Consider the following 20277-nt stretch of genomic DNA (forward strand, 5'->3'; position numbering starts at 1 on the left):
AAGTAGTAATATTTAGAAAATAGATCACATAAAAATCAAGACAAGCGACTCACATACTTTTCACAACTTGTACAGTCTGATTGATCATTAGATATATGTACATCAGGGATGAATGACACCTGACTTCTTTGATCAAAATAACAATGACAGAAGCCAAAAATAATCTTTTGAGATTTCCCAAGGCACTTGTGGTAAATGAAGTAGTTCCAATGAAGTCCCTTTCTTTCTAAGGACAACATGGTCATAAGTTGTTTTTATTCCCAAGGTGTTTACATACCTAAGACAAATAAAATTAATCCTTTTAAAACACAAAGAATTTATGGGCAGTAATCCACAGTGCTTAGTGTTCTTTCTCTGGGTAAGATGGTACAAGATCATTTTGTGTAGCTTTGCAAAGTTGGCAAGGTTTATTTCATCCTTGCTCAGAACCTGCCTCTGCCTCTTATTTCCCTTTGCAACCTGTTGCTATCTCTTCTTCTGTAAGTATTAGATTGTGCTTGATGAGTCTGCTTTGAATCTCAGAAGACACAATATTAGAGTAGGGAATGCTGGTGCATCTAAATACAGGGCTAATCGTTGAGAACAAGTAATGTGTCATACGAAGACCTAGTGAGAAAACAGGTATGTGTGGAATCAATAAAAATTCTGGGAAATAAGACATGTCAGGTTAATGATGTTAGACTCTTGGAAATAAAGTAGAAAGTAGTCTGTTTTATGGTTAATGCCCTTATTTTTCAACAAAAATATGTGGAATTAGAGAGAATATGAGTATGATTAAGAATATATCATTCTATCTTTTAATTCTGTGTATATTGAAAAATAACCCTCCTTAATGTATGAAGTTTATGAAGTTCCAAAGCAGGACAGGCAAACCTAGGTAAGTTAGACAAGAAGAAATTGGGTTTGGGGAAAGAAAAATATGTTGAGTACTTTGCTAGCTGTTATGTATTTTTAAAAGCTAATTTTCACTTACTTTTTGGAGTGATAATGTGCTTCCATGTCATATAATATCATAATCACAATTTCATTGTTTTGCAGTTGTATCTAATGCGTTATAGTAAAAGTTTCTACTATTTTCCATAGATCATCTACACACACACACACACACACACACACACACACATACACACACACATACCCACACACATTAAAAAGCAATATTTCTGTTAATTTTTGCATGGTTATTTGAACAGTGAAATTTCAAATACAGAAGAGAAATAGAAAATATTTATACAAGATTAAGTTTTACCTGAATAATCGATAACGTATTTCAAGAAAATGCTGTTGCTTTGATGACATAATTTCTAAACTAGGAATTGAAAATAGAGTAGAAATTCCTGGATGTAGCTTCACAGAGAAAACCTGAATAGACCATTTTCTTAGAATGTCATTAATAAATATGAACATTAAAAATAGTTTATTATGTATTATCAAGCCTTCCTAATGGTCAATAATATACTACAATGTTACCAAAGGGAAAACTTTCCCTAAGAAGTTGGGAAACAAGTAGAACAATCCATGAAATGTAAAGGGAGCAACTTGATGGACAAATATTCAGAACACTTACAATTTCTAGCAAGGCCTAGACAAGGAAAATAATGGTGATGTACCAAGATTCAAAACAATTAGGATCAAACAAACAGGGGAAATGAAGTTGGCCAAGTGATCAACGATCAACTAAGAATTGTATCAGGTAATACTGATAGAATGTTGTACATTTGTATCATTCAGTGGAGCAATTCTTGAAAACAGGTAGCATTCTTGAAGGATTTGCTGAAAATATATAAAATATAATATATATAAATATAAAATATATAAAATATATAAGAAATGAATATGAAAAAATACTCTGGGATTAAAATAGATCAGTTTCATGCTGGGAAAAGTTTTAGTCAAGAAACGTACCAAAAGTCAAAAATGAAAGAATGACTGGTGCTATTATCTGTTTGTGTAACAAATTACATTTTTACAATATTTATTGAAGATTTCCTTAGAATTAGATTGTGTCAGAAATACTGTGATAGCAATTGCTATCCATGTCAGGTTCTAAAGGATTTTCTTTTTAGAAGGAGAACCAACTTGTAGTTTTTATACAAACATGGAAGAAATATAAGTTATAGAATACCAGAACTACTTCTTCCTTATCACTCTATCTCTAGTGCCTATGAACCCTCTCATTCTCCTGACAGCAGGCTTTTAATTTCTATGAATAACTACTAGCAATATTTGTCTTTCAATGAATAAAAGGATAAATATAATCTTTAGAACACTAAAATTTACTTTGAAAATATTTCAGAATCAGGAATAATTAGAAAAAAAAGGAAAAAATGAATTCAAAGTTTCCAAGAGTATAATCAGGAGTAATGTCTGAAGTGATAAAATGATAGTTACTCTGATTTGATCATTATGCATAATATATAAGTATCAATTTCTCAGACTACTTCATAAATATGAAAAATAATATTTGAATTAAATAAATAATAAAGTGTATTTATAGTATCAATCATTATTAAACTTGAAAGATCTACAAATGGTACAGAAGAAATGACAAAATAATGCATATGAAAAGGACATTAAGAAGGGCGGGGTGGCTCATGCCTGTAATCTTAGCTACTTAGGAGGCTGATATCTGAGGATCACGGTTCAAAGCTAACCCAGGCACTCTTACTTCCAATTGACCACTATAAAACTAGAAGAGGTGCTGGGACCACTGCCAGGACCAGCAGTTGGGCAGTAGTCTTGAGCTTGAGCGCTCAGGGACAATGTCCAGGTCCAGGGGTAGGGCAATAGCCTTGAGGTGAGGAGGTCACAGACAGCCTTCAAACCTAGACTTCAAGCCCCATGACTGACAAAAAAAGGGAAAAGAACATCAAGAAGAAAAAATACAAAGATTAATACAAAACATGGCTGTAATATCCTATCATGCATAAAAAGAAGCTGAAATTTGAAGCTCTATGAACAACCAGATTTTGAAATAGTTACATAATCAGAACTATAAAATAGAGTAAGGTTTATTCAAAGTAACTAAAAATGAAACTTAGTAGTTTTCTTTCTTATTGTATACTCATTTTCAAAGATTGCACATTTTTTGACACAAGGAAAAAACTGAATAATCAGAGATTTTGTTGAAAGATGTCTTTCTTAAGGCATATGTCGGGCACTTTGTGTTGTGTGTGTATGTGTGTGTGTGCATACGTATGTGTGTGTGCATACGAGCTAGCCATGCATATTGCACTCAGATACTCAGGTATTTATATTTATTATTCAACTGAATCACAACAACACTAAAACATTGATATCCAGAATATTTAATAAAAGCTATATAGTTAATAAAGGCTTGAATAACTGTAGCCCATCTACACATCACCTTGAAAATAAAATAAAATTTAAAAAAAGTAAATGAATGCTATAGGAACTTTTTTCATTTGGGATACCTTTTATATGCATTGTTGGATACGTACAATTGAAATTAAGTCAAATATGCATTTTAGATGCCAACCTAAGTGAAGTTACAAGGTTGAAATAAGAAATGGAAGATCTCTCATCGGCAGTACAGTAGCAACACTGTGGTAAATGAGCTCAATGCGGGCTTCCTGGTGTCAGTCTGTACATTCTCAAATCTTCAGGAAAATGTACACTGAGAAAGCAGAAAGGAAAGCAAAGAAAAATAACAATAAATCCTTACATTCAGTATAACTGCCACTTCATTTTTTCAGAGTGGCTGAGAATTTGGGATAATGGACAACTCTACCTCAGAGAGCACTTTCTTCCTCATGGGCTTCTCCACTGTCCCTGAGCTACAGATCTTACATGCCCTGGTCTTTTCTGGGATGTACCTGGCAGCTGTTCTGGGGAACCTTCTCATCATCACTCTCACCACCTGGGATCCCAGGCTGCAAACGCCCATGTACTTCTTCCTGAAGAACTTGTCCTGTCTTGACCTGTGTCTCATTTCCATCACTGTTCCCAAGTCCATCACCAACTCTCTGCTAAACAGCAACACCATTTCCTTCTTTGGATGTGTCGCCCAGGTCTTTTTTTTCTTCCTCTTGGCTACTACAGAAGTATCTCTCCTCACAGTGATGTCCTATGATCGCTATGTAGCCATCTGCCACCCACTGAGATATGAGATCCTCATGAGCCATCAGGCCTGTGTGCAGATGGCTGCCTCCTCATGGGTCAGTGGATGTCTCAACACAATTCTTCACACAGCTGCTACCTTCTCTGTCCCCATGTGTGGGGCTCTTGACATTCACCAGTTCTTCTGTGACATTCCACAGTTGCTCTCACTGTCCTGTTCTCACAACATTGCAGAATTTGTAGTCATTGGACTCAGCCTAGTGCTAGACTTTGGCTGCTTTGTGTTCATTGATATTTCTTATGTTCACATTTTCATTGCTGTACTGAACATGCCCTCCAAAGAAGGCAGGGCCAAGGCTTTCTCCACATGTCTGCCTCACCTCATGGTTGTGACTCTCTTTCTGTCTTCTGGGTTTTTTGCTTATTTACCTCCACTGCCCAAGTCTCCATCAACCTTTGATTTGATTGTTTCAGTCTTCTACACTGTAGTGCCACCCACTGTGAATCCTCTCATCTATAGCCTGAGAAACAAGGACATGAAGATGGCACTCAGAAGACTGAAAGTCACTGCTGTTTGTTGAGTTACATCACTGCCAGTCAGCTCATAGTCTCCTCACTGACTGCCGCTATTACCTACACGGTCAGATGACTTAGTCGGGGAAAATAACGGGCATCTATTTTATGGACAATAGAATAAAATGGAGTGTTTTTAAGAAACATAATCCATACCTAATTCATATGTTGATAAAATCATTAGCATTGTGTATGCAACTGTGTAAATATATGAATATATTAGTTATCCCAGGAAGTGCTCCTTTCTCTTTGAATAGTGATACAATACAAACTTAATTTGGAATTTGTGAAATGTAACCAAGCTACAGTCTTGTGTACATATTGTTGACATATTTGATCTAATCTCATATTAAAAATATAAGTTGGATATATGAGTTGGAGAGGGTTGTAGGGATAAATGGATGTATTAAATGACAAAGAACTATACTAGTTTAAGCAGTTGTATATTAATATATTTGGCATAAACCAAAAGAAGAAAACAAATGCAAGTCTTGTTCCTTTGTCTTCTTGTTTTGCTCCTTACTCTAAATGTATAATGCTTTTTGGTTCATTGTTCTTCCTTCCAGTCTAAAGAAAAAGGATCAATATATCACAATTCCCTTTTGCTCCATATGAATATATATGTATATTGTTAAAAATTCATTGCTGTGGCCAGAGCATGGGCTAGTGGAAGTATCTGCCTAGCATGCAGGAAGCCCTTGGTTCTATTCTTCAGTACCAGATATTGAAGAAATAAACATTGGTAAATACCGTTGTGCTCCAATTTAAATTTTCTAAACTATGAAGTTAAAACAAATTGTATGTGTGTGTGTGTGCATATAGTGTCACACATGTAGTAATGGATTAAGGGATAAGTCTAGAGACATACTATACCACGTGGAAACTTGTGTTTCAAATGTCCATAGATGAGAATATAAGGAAGAATATTCTGTGAGAATATACAAAGTTAGTTCCTGCTGATTGGATTCTATGGGAGGGATGCAGCCAATCCAGCTGTCTCTGGGATTTGAGTAAAAGCAGAGTTAATGTTGATTCTATCAGTAGAACCTGGAACTCTGTGACGCATACCCAGGTTACAGACTGGAACCTTATTTTTTCATAAGGTCTCATTAATATAATTGTAGAAAACTCTCAGTACAATCACACAGAAAACATTCAGTGCTTATAAGCAGTCTCATTCTAACACATTTATTCATGTGTTGGTAATTTTTTTATTAGGGTCACAGTGCATGAACTGGACTTGGACACTCTCCTTGAGCTCTTCAGCTCAAGGCTAGCACCCTCCACTTTTCCCAAGCCCCACTTCCCATTTTCTAGAGGTTAATTGGAGACTTAAAGAGAGTCTTCTCTGAAGAAGAAACAAAAATGGCCTATAGACACATGAAGAAATGCTCAATAACTCTGGTCATAAAAGAAATGCAAAGCAAAACAGCTCTGAGAATCCACCTCACTCCAGTTAGAATGGCCAGGATCAAGAAAACTAATAACAACAGATGCTGGAGGGGATGTGACCAGGAGGGATCACCACTACACTGTTGGTGGGAGTGCAAACTCATTCAACCACTATGGAAAGCAGTATGGCAGTTCCTCAAAAGACTAAAGAAAAAGCTCCCCTATGACCCAGCAATTCCACTACTTGGCATTAATCCAATCATCCAAAAACAAGGCCATACTAAATCCACTAGCACAACGATGTTTATTGCAGCACTATTTACCATAGCAAAGATATAGAACCAACCTAGATGTCCCTCAGTTGATGAGTGGATCAACAAGATGTGGTAGTTATACAGAATGGAATTCTATGCTGCTGTTAGAAAGAATCACATCACCCAATTTGTTAGGAAATGGAAAGACTTAGAAAAAAATCATATTAAGTGAAGTAAGCCAGACTCAAAGTACATAGGCTCAATGGTTTCCCTCAATTGTCATAATCAGTAGTAACCTTGGGCTCTCCTAGCAGAGATTTGCAATAGAGCAAAACCTTAATACAAAAGGCCATATAGTATGATGCTAACTAAAAGGATCTCTAGGATATAGAAACATAAGCCATATAATCAATGATGGTTGTTCTTAGGGTACTATGTTATCTCTCATCTCTTTTGCTGTCCCTTGGTTATCTCATATTGTTACAGTATCTCACTTTGTTACCTGATATATCAGATATATTTGTATTTGGTTATTTGAAATTGGATAGGGAAGGGGGAAAACAAGATGAGGGGTGGGAGTGTGGGAGAGGGAAGTGGGGACCAAGACAGGTGGAAGGGTATCAATGTATGTGAATTAATGCACCTTCTGTCTGGCAAATATCATGTAACCCTTCTATTATTTACAATAAAAATATATGAAAAAAAAGAATCTCAGGTCCTTTTGTGCCCGGGCTGGCTTTGAATCTTGATTCTCAGATCTCAGCCTCCTGTGTAGCTAGAATTACAGGCTTGAGCCACCACACCCAGTGTGGCAAGTAATTTTTGAATGTAAAAATGAGTTACAGGGCTAAGAGTGTGGCCTAGTGGTAGAGTGCTTGCCTAGCATCCAGGAAGAACAGGTTTCAAGTTCTTGGTACCACATACATAGAAAAGTCAGAAATGTTGTTGTGGCTCCAGAGGTGGAGCACTAACCTTGAGGAAAGTCCAAGGACACTGCTCAGACCCTGAGTTCAAGCCGCAGAACTGACAAAAAAAAAAAGTTACAAAATGATTCTGAAACAGAATTGCCCAAATTCTGGCTTCTTTATAAATAAAAAAGTGAATTGATATTATGTATTTTTTAATTAGAAAAGGCACACTATTCTTAGAGGATCTAAGCAAATCACTGGATAAGTATAATAATGAATTGAAACATTTTGAATTTACTAAAATAATAGCTATATTTATAGAGCATTAAGACTGTATATATTCAAGCAATCAATGGGTAAGTAATATACTGGAATGATGTAACAAAATACATGAATATCTTGCTATTTAATTTAAAGAAAATGAGTTAAGAAGAAATGTCAAGGATTCTATAAAATAAGAATTAAAATATTCATGCATGAAGGAGAAAAGTAAGCACAGATTTTTGAGTAATGATAAAATGCTTGATATGGTCTTCTGGTCGTAGTGTTTAAAACATATTAAAAGGCGGGAAGTTCTTTCTGTCTTAGAAATACTCCAAGGCAGATGTTATAAAGATTCGCTAAATTGTCTACAAAGTAAATTCAGCTGCATGGAAAAAATTACAAAAATGAAAATAAACAGAGGCACATTTTTCTTCACTATTCCTCCGTTCCTCCCTTCCTGCTGCCTGTCTGTCGGCTTGCATGTTTTTCTTTTTCTTACTTTCTTTCCTTCTTTCTTGCTTTCCCTCCGTCCCACCCTCTTTCCTTTCCTTCCTCCTTCCCTCCCTCCCATCCTTCCTTCCTGGCTTCCTTCCTTGCTTCCTTCTTTGCTTGCTTGCTTGCTTGCTTGCTTGCTTGCTTCCTTCCTTCCTTCCTTCCTTCCTTCCTTCCTTCCTTCCTTCCTTCCTTCCTTTTCTCTCTCCTTCCTTTTGTCCTTCCTTTCTTGCTTCCTTATTTCCTTTCTTCTTTCTGTCCTTTCTTATTCTACTCTTTAAATCTTTTTTTTATCAATTCTAACATTTCCAGGAAATATAGGAAATATGATGTAGAGGTTCCTGTCTATAATCCCAGGACTCTAAAAGTTAAAAAGCAGTGCATTAGCCAATCCAGTCCAGCCTGAGCTTCATAGTTAAACCCTTTCCCCAAAATTAGTAAATAAAACGCTAACAAGCATGAGGTTGAGGAGTTCTGGCCTCAGTTTTCAGTTAAATACAATTGAAAGCAAATATTTTTAAATCAAAAGTAGGAAGACGTTTTCAAAATTTATTTCTCATGAAAGTTAAAAAACAACTAGCTCATACCATTTAGACATATGCCCACAATGGAAGGGTAGCATTTTGCTTCTTTTGTACCACAAATGACATGTTGGAATATGTGTCTTTTTAGATTTACAATAGCTGTAGTAACAAATATAGTATTTCTTCTGATATTCCTTTCTTTCCAAAGACAGTATGGCCATAATTTGATTTTATTCCCAGGATATTTACATTTCAATTAATGCAGCATGCTTATAAAACAGAAAAGCTGAACTAGTCTACTGTGCTAAGTGTCCTTTGTGAACAAGGAAGGCTGTATTTGCCATTATTCTATCTCTGCAAATTTAGTAAAGCTTATCTCAACCTTGCTATGAGACTGCTTCTGCCCTCTACTGCCTTTTCTAACTCTAGCCAGGTATCTTCAATTCTGTAAGTACTTACACTGCTAAACTTTGCTATTCCAATCTGCCTGTAATCACAGCAGTGGCAATATTAGAGAAGACAGATTAAGGGTATAATGACATACTTGTTAATGTTATCTCCTGGCAAATTACATTTCCCTTTTGTTCACATCAGAGATGGAAGGTGTAAGTACCTAATATTTATCCCATTGATATATAATCTGCACCCTAGGAAAAGAAAGCATGAAGTATGAAGTTTGTTTCCATAAAGAGAAGAACCAATGTTGAGGAGAAATATGCTATCTCTCCTAAAGCTTTTGGGTAGGACAATGAGGCAAACAGCTGAGTCCTATGAAATGAGACCACACCCACCTAAATCCTGCCACCACCCATGTGTATCATGACATTCAGCTGGCCCCAGATCTGAATTGCTGCTGCACACATATGCATATGTACATATCCATACAAAGAAACATGTATATATTGATGTGCGTATATATTTATTGTATGGGTCTTAATGAGCTGATTATAGCAGAGATGTTAGTTAATGCATCTAATCAAATAGTTGGAAAAAATCATAGAGTGTGGCTAACAAGTTTCATTGGCAGCATTTCACTTTCCTAATAGTTTATTTTCTCACAGCTGCTATTATGACTACCCAAAATAAGATCTTTTGAGGTCCTTTTGTTGTGAAAACAGCAAACCTGCTGCTGAAAGGCCAGCAGAAGTGCTTAATAATATCTCCGCATGTTCTTGACACATCCTACCACATAGAACAAATTGATTTCAAAACCGAGTGTTCAAAATAAGAAAAGCCTGTAAGTAAAATGTGGTATAACTTTCATTTTAATCAAAATTTACTTTCAGCACTTTATCTGAATTTGTTATGTTTTTATAGCCTAATCCATCACCATAGTGGAAAACAAATATTTTTCAAGGATTAGACAAATACAGTAGAACATAGTGCCTTTCTTTGCTATTGCCAATAGACCTGCTGAGCTCAGCCATCAAGGCAGAATGAATAAACCTTGAAAGTTTTTTTGTTCTTTCCAGACACAAATAAACATTTTCCCTTACATGGTAAAAAACTCGAAGTGTATTATAGCAATTTATTGACTTTTGTATCACAAGTAATAAAGATTTTTATTACTAAAGAATGAATAAAAATATATGTTGATTCGTATGATGTACAGACCAAAGTGTAACATTTTTTCACAATTTTTACTAACAGAGTTAGTTTATTTAGCCCTGGGTCTGTGACAAGGCCAGATTTCGTCAGGGTGAATCACACTAAGAAATGGACACAGTCACAAACAGGAACCCACGTGTTACTCCCATGCCATATGGGGAACAAAGATCAGAAACATATTACTATAGCTCTTCTGACTTCAATCCCACTTTCGTTCAATCAATAGCAATTAAAATCTTCCTCCCAATGCATATGCTTTCTTATTATTTTGAAATACTTCCTTTTTCATGTTTTTGATCACTTAAGCCACACTATCTCTCAGTAACTCATAACTTTTATAAACTAAAGAATAATGTCCCTGTGCCTCAATAATATCTCAGTCAGTATGAAACTTACATTTGAAGAACACTGAGGGAGTTTCTGCTTCCCTTCTTTAAGTGCAGGAATGCATTTGCTGTCAATTTGCCAAACCACCTCTCGATCTTTCTATCAAACACAAAAACACAAAAGTATTTTTTTTCTGCAAAGCATAGACATATACAACTTACTGAGTTGTTAACATCTAGTTCTGTTTAGATTTAAGGAAAGCTGTTATTCACTTTCATAAATTCAATCTTTTTATTGTTATATATTGTGGGTTTTTTTGCCAGTCCTGGGCTTGGGCTCAGAGCCTGAGCACTGTCCCTGGATTTTCTTAAGGCCAGGGCTTTAACACTTGAGCCACAGCAACATTTCTGGCTTTTGGCTATGTATGTGGTACCAAGGAATCAAACCCGGGTCTTTGTGCATGCTAGGCAAGAACTGTATCACTAGGCCAAACTCCTGGGCCCTGAAATATTGTGTTTTACACATTTCTTCATCAAATTTATTTTGAATGGGGGTAAATTGTCTCTGGAGTCTCGTTCTAGCTACTTGGGTATTTTATTACCAGAGGACTGTGATTGTAGTTCAGTATTAATTTAGATTGCATTCAAGAGAAAATACTGTAAGTTTCTGGTAAAAGAGAAAGAAATGCAAAGTAGACTACTGTGAAACAGTGCTTCTTGAACTTAATCTATGAAAGAATCAGCAAGGAGGGCAGGGAGCATGTTCCTCCTTGGCCTCTATTTACAAGTTTCAGAATTCAGAAAGTCTGAGGTGGGACTGCATGTCCTGAATGTCCAGCAAGTTCCCAGGTAATAGTGGCACTTTTCAGTCCTGGATAAAGTTTGAAAACAGCTGGCAAAGTATAAGATAGAAGATATTATGAGGAGACAAATATCTGTTGTGAGCATCTAATAAAATTCTCAAAAATGACATATCATCATCCTAGGATAATAGGAAGTCATTTGTAAAATAGTTCACTTTGGATGTGTTAGCCATCGGTGTGTTTGGTTTTGTGATACACAGTATCATGTGCAACTATGTGTAAGACATTTGTAGAGAGAGTATGTAGACATATAGAGAGGAGAATAGAGAAAGAGAATTGAATTCCCACTCAGATGTATGAAATTTATATGAAGACAAACAATGTAAAACAAAACCACATTAAATTCATTTGAGGAATAAGAAAATATGTTGAGTTCTTTCTTAAGTGTAACTGATTTTGAAATTCCATATCTCATTTACTATTGAAAGATCAACATGCTCCTGACACAGAATATGACATCTTAAGTTCACTGTTTCACTACTGCACCCAAAGCTGTCTAGAAGAACATGAATTTCTGGTGTTTTCCCACAAAGTCGACACAATTGACTGAAGAAAAATAATACTTTTGCTGAATTTTTGTTTGGCTATTTTATTGATGCCACTAACAGCAGAGGTGATAGTTCGAAAATATTTCCCTGAGACAAAACAATTTGCCTGAGTAATCAGTGTTTTAAAAACCCAGTTCCACTTATTAATTAAATAGTTTCTAGGTTTGTAAGTGATACCTGAAGGCAAAAATCCTAGATTTTACCTCAGACAGGGATGCTGACCACATTAATTCTTCAGAATGATATTCATAAAAATGGATACTAAAAACAATTTGCTCAATATTAACAATACTGACTATGTAAAATATTGTACTACAACATTATGGAGGAAAATGTTATTTCTCTTGAGAAACTTAAGAAAATAGAACAATTAGGGGAAAAGACAGTAGCTCCTTGGAGAAATAGTGGGAACATTTATAGTTCCTAATCCTGAGTAGAAATAGATGAATGAGGGCACACAAAAGGAGAAAGGAAGCTGGCAAACTGACACCAAATCCATATGAATTTTTTGCACTGGAAATTAAATAATTTTCTTATACATATACAATTCACTAGAACAGTTCCTGAAAGCACACAGAAGAAATGTGAAATTTGTTAAGGTTGTTAGAAATGTAAGAAATGGGTATGAATAATGCTTTGAGCAATTCACATATATTTCTTCAATTTCAGCATGCTTTTGTCAAGTAACTTTCGTACAAACTAGGAATAAAGATTAGCTGCATAGCTATATGGGAGCCAGAAAGCTGAGATCTAACATCCTAATTCAATGCCAGGCTAGGCAAGAAAGTCTAAGAGAGTCATATTGAAATAACCTCCAGAAAGCTGTACATTTAGCTATGACTTAAAATTATACAGTATTATCCTTGAGCAAAAAGCTCAGTGACAGATTTAAAGCTCAAGTCCTGAATTTAAGCCCCTTGGCTAAAAAGGAAAACAAACAAAACTTGGTGCTCTTGTTTATGGCTATACCAAATCGCCTAGGTTTTTCTTCTATCTTTTGGATTTTTCCATGTAGTTGGATTGTATTTGCCATTGCCAGCCATTTCAAGGGCTAAGGAATAGTTTTTGGGAGAGGAGGGAGGAGAGCAAAGGGGACAAAAAACATGAAAAGGGTTATCATTACTAAAGAAGTAATGCACCCACCACCAGACAAATGTGCTATCCCTCTATACATTACCCCGGCAATAACATACAATGAAAAAGAATATTTTTTTTGAAAAGAGAACCTTGGATTTAACAATCACAGAAGAAAAATAGGTATGGAAAGCCAATGCTAATATCAGATGCATAATTCTTTTTTATTTCTTTAGTATCTTCATACCCACACTTCCATTCCTCTCTGTTATATTAGCCAATGGTTTCTGTGATGTATTTGCCTTTCTGTGCAAAAAGATTAACCAAATGAATAGTACTCTATGACCTCAAAAGTACTTCCATAGAATGAAGAATAATTATAAAGATAATTTGTGAAATAAGAGGGAAGAAAATCCAAAGCCTTTCAAGACACAGACATGTTTAATGCAAAACTCAACACTATTTGCACTGGTTACATGAACACATAAGTATCATCTCCTCTCACTAAAACATTTAACAAATATAAACAATCTTTTAATGAAACACATTTTATATGGATTTTATTTAAATCATAAATTTAAAGATTTATTTGGAGCATAAATGAATAAGTGACCTCAGAAGATGTAATGTTATAAATGGTTCACAAGAAAATGGAAATGACAATAAATGCAAGAATATATAAACATAAGTGAATTTACAAATTGATATAAAATGAATGAGGAATACCCTGTATGACATGAAAACATGGCACCATTTTTCTTTATTGAATAATAATAATTTACATTATGTACAATTTCCTGAATTTAAAATAGCTCAAAGTCAAAACATTTCAAGTAAATATAGAACACAGAAATTTTCATAGGTATGATTTGCCATTTTAAAAAATTTGACACTTTGACTCTGTCATAAGAAAAGAAATGAATATACAGAGGCTGTGTGAAAAGACTACCTTTTTATTAAAGAATTTATTAACATTGATTTTTGTATCATGTTTAATATTTAACAAACAAGTATTCAAGAAGGGAATCTCTATGTACAATCATTGGCACTGAGATTTTAGAACATAATTAAAGTTAGGCTGAGGGTTTTTATGTCATAGATACATATTAAACTATGTAATAGAACATTATGTCTATAGAGTCATAAATTTTTATGTCTATGTAGTTGAGTTTATATTTCCAATACCATGTCCATAGCATTGGGTACTACATTTAAACAGACTATTTTATGCTGTTTGTGTGTGGTACTATTGATCTATCCTATATTTTTAGGATTTTGTGTGTGTGTGTGTGTGTGTGTGTGTGTGTGTGTGTGTGTGTGTTTGTCTGTGTGTGTGTCCTTGCATGCTTACCCCTAGCCCTCATGCTTCAACTCAGCATATGTTTATAGTGTCTAATCATTCATACTCGAGTAGTGTTCTACCATTTGAGCTAAATCTCGCTGTTAGTGTTTTGAGGAGCAACCTGGACAAAATTGTCCCATAAAAAACCCTGAGTTGATATTGAATTGCACTACACAGATCTCAGTTTACTAAAGAGTTAGAATTACAGAAGTGACCCACTAGTGACCAGATTTCTTATAAGGTTTAATGTATATTATTTAATTGATCACTGTAAACTGTGTATGCTAATAATCATCTAATTCACTAAAGATGACAGCTAATAAATATCTCACTTCAATTTTGGTTTGGATTACATAATTCTGAAGAATAAGCCTTTGAAAAACTTCTACTAACAACAAGTAATATTCTCATTGGGTTCAATATGAATTTTAATCAGTTAATCAGTCTAGGTGAAAGTGTAGAGAAGACACAGAGTGTTTCTATGAACCTCCTCATCATTTGTTTTTTCATTTATATTCTTGTGATTAGAAATACTGTAGCAGATGCATATCTGAGAGGGAAAATGAAAAATTTAGAAAACATAAAAGTAAACCTTTATGAACTCCAGTCTATTTCTGTATTTATATTTTAGAGTAGCTGAGAATTTGGGATAATGGACAATTCTACCTCAGAGAGCACTTTCTTCCTCATGGGCTTCTCCACTGTCCCTGAGCTACAGATCTTACATGCCCTGGTCTTTTCTGGGATGTACCTGGCAGCTATTCTGGGGAACCTTCTCATCATCACTCTCACCACCTGGGATCCCAGGCTGCAAACGCCCATGTACTTCTTCCTGAAGAACTTGTCCTGTCTTGACCCCTGCCTCATTTCTGTCACTGTTCCCAAGTCCATTACCAACTCTCTGCTAAATTGCAACACCATTTCCTTCTTTGGATGTGTCGCCCAGGTCTTTTTTCTCACTCTATTGGCTACTACAGAAGTATCTCTCCTCACAGTGATGTCCTATGATCGCTATGTAGCCATCTGCCACCCACTGAGATATGAGATCCTCATGAGCCATCAGGCCTGTGTGCAGATGGCTGCCTCCTCATGGGTCAGTGGAGTTCTCAACGCAATTCTTCACACAGCTGCTACCTTCTCTGTCCCCATGTGTGGGGCTCTTGACATTCACCAGTTCTTCTGTGACATTCCACAATTGCTCTCATTGTCTTGTTCTCACAACATTGCCGAGTTTGTAGTCATTGGACTCAGCCTAGTGCTAGACTTGGGCTGCTTTGTGTTCATTGATATTTCTTATGTTCACATTTTCATTGCCGTACTGAACATGCCCTCCAAAGAAGGCAGGGCCAAGGCTTTCTCCACATGTCTGCCTCACCTCATGGTTGTGACTCTCTTTCTGTCTTCTGGGTTTTTTGCTTATTTACGTCCACTGCCCAAGTCTCCATCAACCTTTGATTTGATTGTTTCAGTCTTCTACACTGTCGTGCCACCCACTGTGAATCCCCTCATCTATAGCCTGAGAAATAAGGACATAAAATTAGCCCTCAAGAGACTGAAAGTCACTGTTGTTTGTTGAGTTACATCACTGCCATTCTCCTCATAGTCTTCTCATTGACTGCCACTGTTACCTTCACTGTCAGATATCTTAGTCTAGCAATACTAATGGGCATTTACTGAATGGAAAGTACCACGAAATGGTTGGAGTGTTTTAAGAATCATAATCTACACCCAATTCATATGTTGATAAAATCATTAGCATTGTGTATGCTATTGTGTAAATATATGAATATCTTTACTGGTTATCCCAGGAAGTGCTCCTTTCTCGTTGAATAGTGGTAAGTATTCTGAAACATTACAATTTATTTTAAATTTTCTGAGTTGTAACAAAGCAATTTTCTGTCTTCTTTACATAACATTAATGCTTATGACCTGTTCTCATATTAGAAAATGTGAGATCTAGGGAATCTGAGACTATGGCCTAGTGGTAGAATGCTTGCCTTGCATGCACGAAGCCCTTGGTTACATTCCTCCATACCACTTGCACAGAAAAAGCTGGAAGCAGCACTGTGGCTCAAGTGGCAGAGTGCTAGACTTGGACAAAAATGTCCAAGTATAGTGCCAATCTCTGAGTAAAAGCCCCTGGACTAGTCATAAAGAAAGCAGAAAATATGAGATGCCTCTCCTGCGGGAATCCCTTGGTTCAGTTCCTCAGTATCACATATTGAAGAAATAAACAGTGGTTAAATACAATTGTGCTCTACCTTAAATTTTCTAAAATATACAATTAAAACAAGTTGTGTGCATTTGTGTGTGTGTGTGTGTGTGTGTGTGTGTGTGTGTGTGTGTGTGTATAGTGTCATACAGGTAGTAAGGGATTAAGGGATAAGTCTGGAAATTCTATACCAAGTGTAATCTTGTTTGTCAAGTGTTCCATAGATGAGAACATAAGGAAGAACATTCTGTAAGATTATACAAAGTTAGTAGCTGGTGACTGTGGGAAGACTTGATTCTTTGGAAGTGAAGCAGCTAATCCAGCTGTCTGTGGGATTTGGTGATTCTAACAGTAGATTCTGAAACTCTGTGATAAATACCCTTGTCACAGACTGGTGCCTTACTCTTCTTTTCACAAGGTGACATTGACATACTTGTAGAAAGTTGTCAGAATAATTACAAATAAAATATTCAGGGCTTATTATCAATCTCATTTAATCACCTTTATGCAAGCTAGGCAACAAGAAAATTTTGGTTTTAAAAGAGTTACCAAATGATGATTCTGGCACAGAATTGCCCAAATTCTGCCTTCTTTATAAATAAGAAAAATGAGTTGTTATTACGAAAGATATAATGTAAGTGAAATAAACATGAGAATTAAAAGTTGATATAAATGAGGAGCCAGGAGTTTTCCTACTGGTATAGGGCTTGCCTAGAATGCACAAAGACCCGGGCTTGATTCCTTGGTATAAACATATAGAAAAAGCGGAAGTGGCGCTGTGGCTCTGGTGTTAGAGAGCTAGACTTGAGAAAGCCCAAATCAGTGCTCAGGACTGGAAAAAAAATGGATATAAATTAATAAAATCTGTGGATGATATAAGCAAATGAGTGGATAAATAAAATGAATTGAAACCTGAAAAATATTCTGAAAGAATAGCTATATTTATTGGGCAATTAGGCTCTATATCTAACCAAGGAACCAACAGGTATTTAATATAATTGAATAATGTATATACAATACAATAACTTTGCATTTAAAGTAAATGAATTAAGGGGCCGGGAGTTTGGCCTAGTGGTAGAGTCCTAGCATGCACGAAGACCTGGGTTCAACCCCTTGGTACACATACATAGAAAAAGCTGAATATGGTGCTTGAAAAGCTGGAAATGGCCTTGAGAAAATCCAAGGACAGTGCTCAGGCCCTGAGTTCAAGGCCCAGGAATGGCAAAAAAACAGAAAAGAAAATGAGTTAAGAAGAAACATTCAAGGATGTTATAAAATAACACTTAAAATATTCATGGGTGAGGGAGAAATGAAAGCCCAGGTTTTAGTTTAATGACAGAAGGCTTGGTAGGATTGCTGCTCTTAATGAACTACATGAAGTTATTTCTTTTCTCTAGTTAGTCCCCTTATGGTTAATCTCACATGGTTACTGTATCTGACTTTGTTAACAGGTATATTGCTTATATGTTTATCGGTTTATTTGAAATAGGGAAGGGAAGGGGGAAAACAAGATGATTTATATGGAGGGGGGAGGAAAAGAGGGACAAAAACCTGAGAAGGTCTACCAAGTTTCGAGAAGTAATGCACCTGTACCCAAGGAATGTAAGTGCAACCCCTCTATACATTATCCTAACAATAAAATACAATTAAAAAAAGGAAAAAGAAAGAAAAGTTGATATGGTCTTTTGGAAGTAGGGTTCAAAACACATTAAAAGATGGACATTCTCTATCTCTTAGCAAGACCCCACGGCAGATGTCATAATGTTTTGACAAACTGTTTCCAAAGTAAAGACAACCTCGTGGAAAATATTTCAATTTTCTTCACTTTTCCTTTCTTCCTCCCTCTTCTTTCTTTCTTTCTTTCTTTCTTTCTTTCTTTCTTTCTTTCTTTCTTTCTTTCTTTCTTTCTTGGTGCTTGCTTGCTTGCTTGCTTGTTTGCTTGCTTCCTTGATTTCTTCTAAAGATAATTTTATTTATTTATCTATTTATGTTTATCTTTTCATTTTTAGATTTTTAATTTTTTGTTGGGGTGATGTACAGGGGGTTATAGTTACATTGATCAGGCAGTGAGTCCATTGCTTCATGTTTTATTTTTTATTATCGAGGTAATATATAGAGGAGTTACAGTTACATTTGCCAGATAGTGGTGGCATTTCTTCTCACACATTGATATCCCTTCTTATGTTTTTGTCCCCGGTTCCCTCAGCGCACCCCCCCAATCATTTTGTTTTCCCCCCTTCCCTTTAAACACATAAACATATATACAATATACCAGGTATCAAAGTCAGACACAGTAAGAGTCCATTACTTCTTGAACTTTGTTACCCTCTGCCATGTTTGTCTCTGACTTTCCTTCCCCCACCCACTCCCACTCATCTTTTCCCATCCCTTCCCTACTCAAATAAGCAAATACCAAAGTCAGATACAGTAACAACATAAGATAAACCATAATGGGGAAAAAGAGCAAAGAAATAATTTCACATAGTACATTAAGAACAACAATCACTAAGTTCAACATCTCAAAGATAAACCACGATACTACTTTCCAGAGTTACTGATAGAGTTTACACTTCCACCAATGGTGCAGGAGAGATCCCTTATGACCACATCCCCATGAGCATCTGTTACCAGATTTCTTAGTAATGGCCATTCTTACTGGTGTGAGATGAAATCTCAAAGTTGTTTTGATTTGCATTTTTATTATGGCCAGAGATGTCAGCATTTCTTCCGGTGTCTTTTGGCCATTCTTATTTCCTCTGTAAGAATTCTGTCTTTAACTCTTTAGCCTACCCTGTAATGGGATGGTTGTTTCCTTGAGGATTTCTTCTAGAAAGATTTAATTTCTTGAGCTGTACGCATATTTTAAACATAAGACCCTTGTCTGTTGTATAGCTAGTGAAGATATTCTCCCACTGTGGGCTTTCTATTTATCTTTCTGGCTATGTCCTTTGTCATACAGAAGCTCTACAGTCCCATTTGTCCAATCTTTTTGTTGTGTTTTGGCCTTTATTCAGAAAGTTTTGACCATGCCAAGGAGCACAAGTGGGTCTTCTATTCTCCCTGTAAAATGTTCAGGTTATATGCTTTTACCTCAAGTTGTTTGATCCATTTGTAATTGATTCTGGTGCAAGGAGACAAATAAGGATTCAACTTTAGTTTATTATAGGTGTTTAGCAGCATTTGTTGAAGAAACTCTCTTTCTTCTGGCTAGTATTTTTGGCTCCCTTATCAAAAATTGGGTTGTCATGGATCTGTTGGCTGATTTCTGGGTCTGTAGTCCTATTCCATTGTCCTCAGGTCTGTTCTTGTGCCAGTACCAATCTGTTTTTAATACTATAGCTTTGTAGTAGCATTTGAAGTTTGGTATTGATATTCCTCCAGCACTGCTTTTTCTGCTATGGATTGTTTTTGCAATTCAGGGTCTCTCATGAATTTTTGGATCATTTTCTCTATTTCCTTAAAGAATGATGTTGGTATGATGATGGGTATTGCATTGAATTTGTAGATAGCCCTTGGTAGTATTGACATTTTCACGATGTTAATTCTTCCAATCCAGGAGCATGTGAGGTTATTCCACTTCCTTAGATTAGTCTTAACTTCCTTTGTAGGTTTTTAATGTTTTCATCATAGAGCTCCTTTACTTCCTTTGTTAATTCTTAAGTGATTTAATTTCTTCAAAGCTATTGCAAAAGGACTTGTTTTCCTGATTTCAGCTCCATTCTTTTTGTTTTTGGCATACAGGAAAGCCATTGATTTTTGAATGCCAATTATATACCCTGCTACTTTGCCAAAGTTTTGAATCAGCTTAAGTAAATTG

The 20277-nt window shown here is 35.8% G+C and overlaps 2 protein-coding genes across 2 annotated transcripts; both read left to right on the forward strand.

The window, feature by feature from the left end:
* The first annotated feature begins 3737 nt into the window (after positions 1-3737).
* On the forward strand, positions 3738-4661 carry LOC150057499 (olfactory receptor 14A16-like). Its single transcript, XM_090340043.1, has one exon. The coding sequence runs from the start codon at positions 3738-3740 to the stop codon at positions 4659-4661; it is 924 nt and encodes a 307-aa protein (XP_090196169.1).
* Positions 4662-14900: 10239 nt separating this feature from the next.
* Positions 14901-15824, forward strand: LOC150057500 (olfactory receptor 14A16-like). The gene has a single exon (XM_090340044.1). The coding sequence runs from the start codon at positions 14901-14903 to the stop codon at positions 15822-15824; it is 924 nt and encodes a 307-aa protein (XP_090196170.1).
* The last annotated feature ends 4453 nt before the right edge of the window (positions 15825-20277 follow it).

This window comes from Megascapheus bottae, chromosome 10, assembly GCF_031878675.1.
Source record: "Megascapheus bottae isolate mThoBot1 chromosome 10, mThoBot2.hap1, whole genome shotgun sequence".
Taxonomy (NCBI): Eukaryota; Metazoa; Chordata; class Mammalia; order Rodentia; family Geomyidae; genus Megascapheus; species Megascapheus bottae.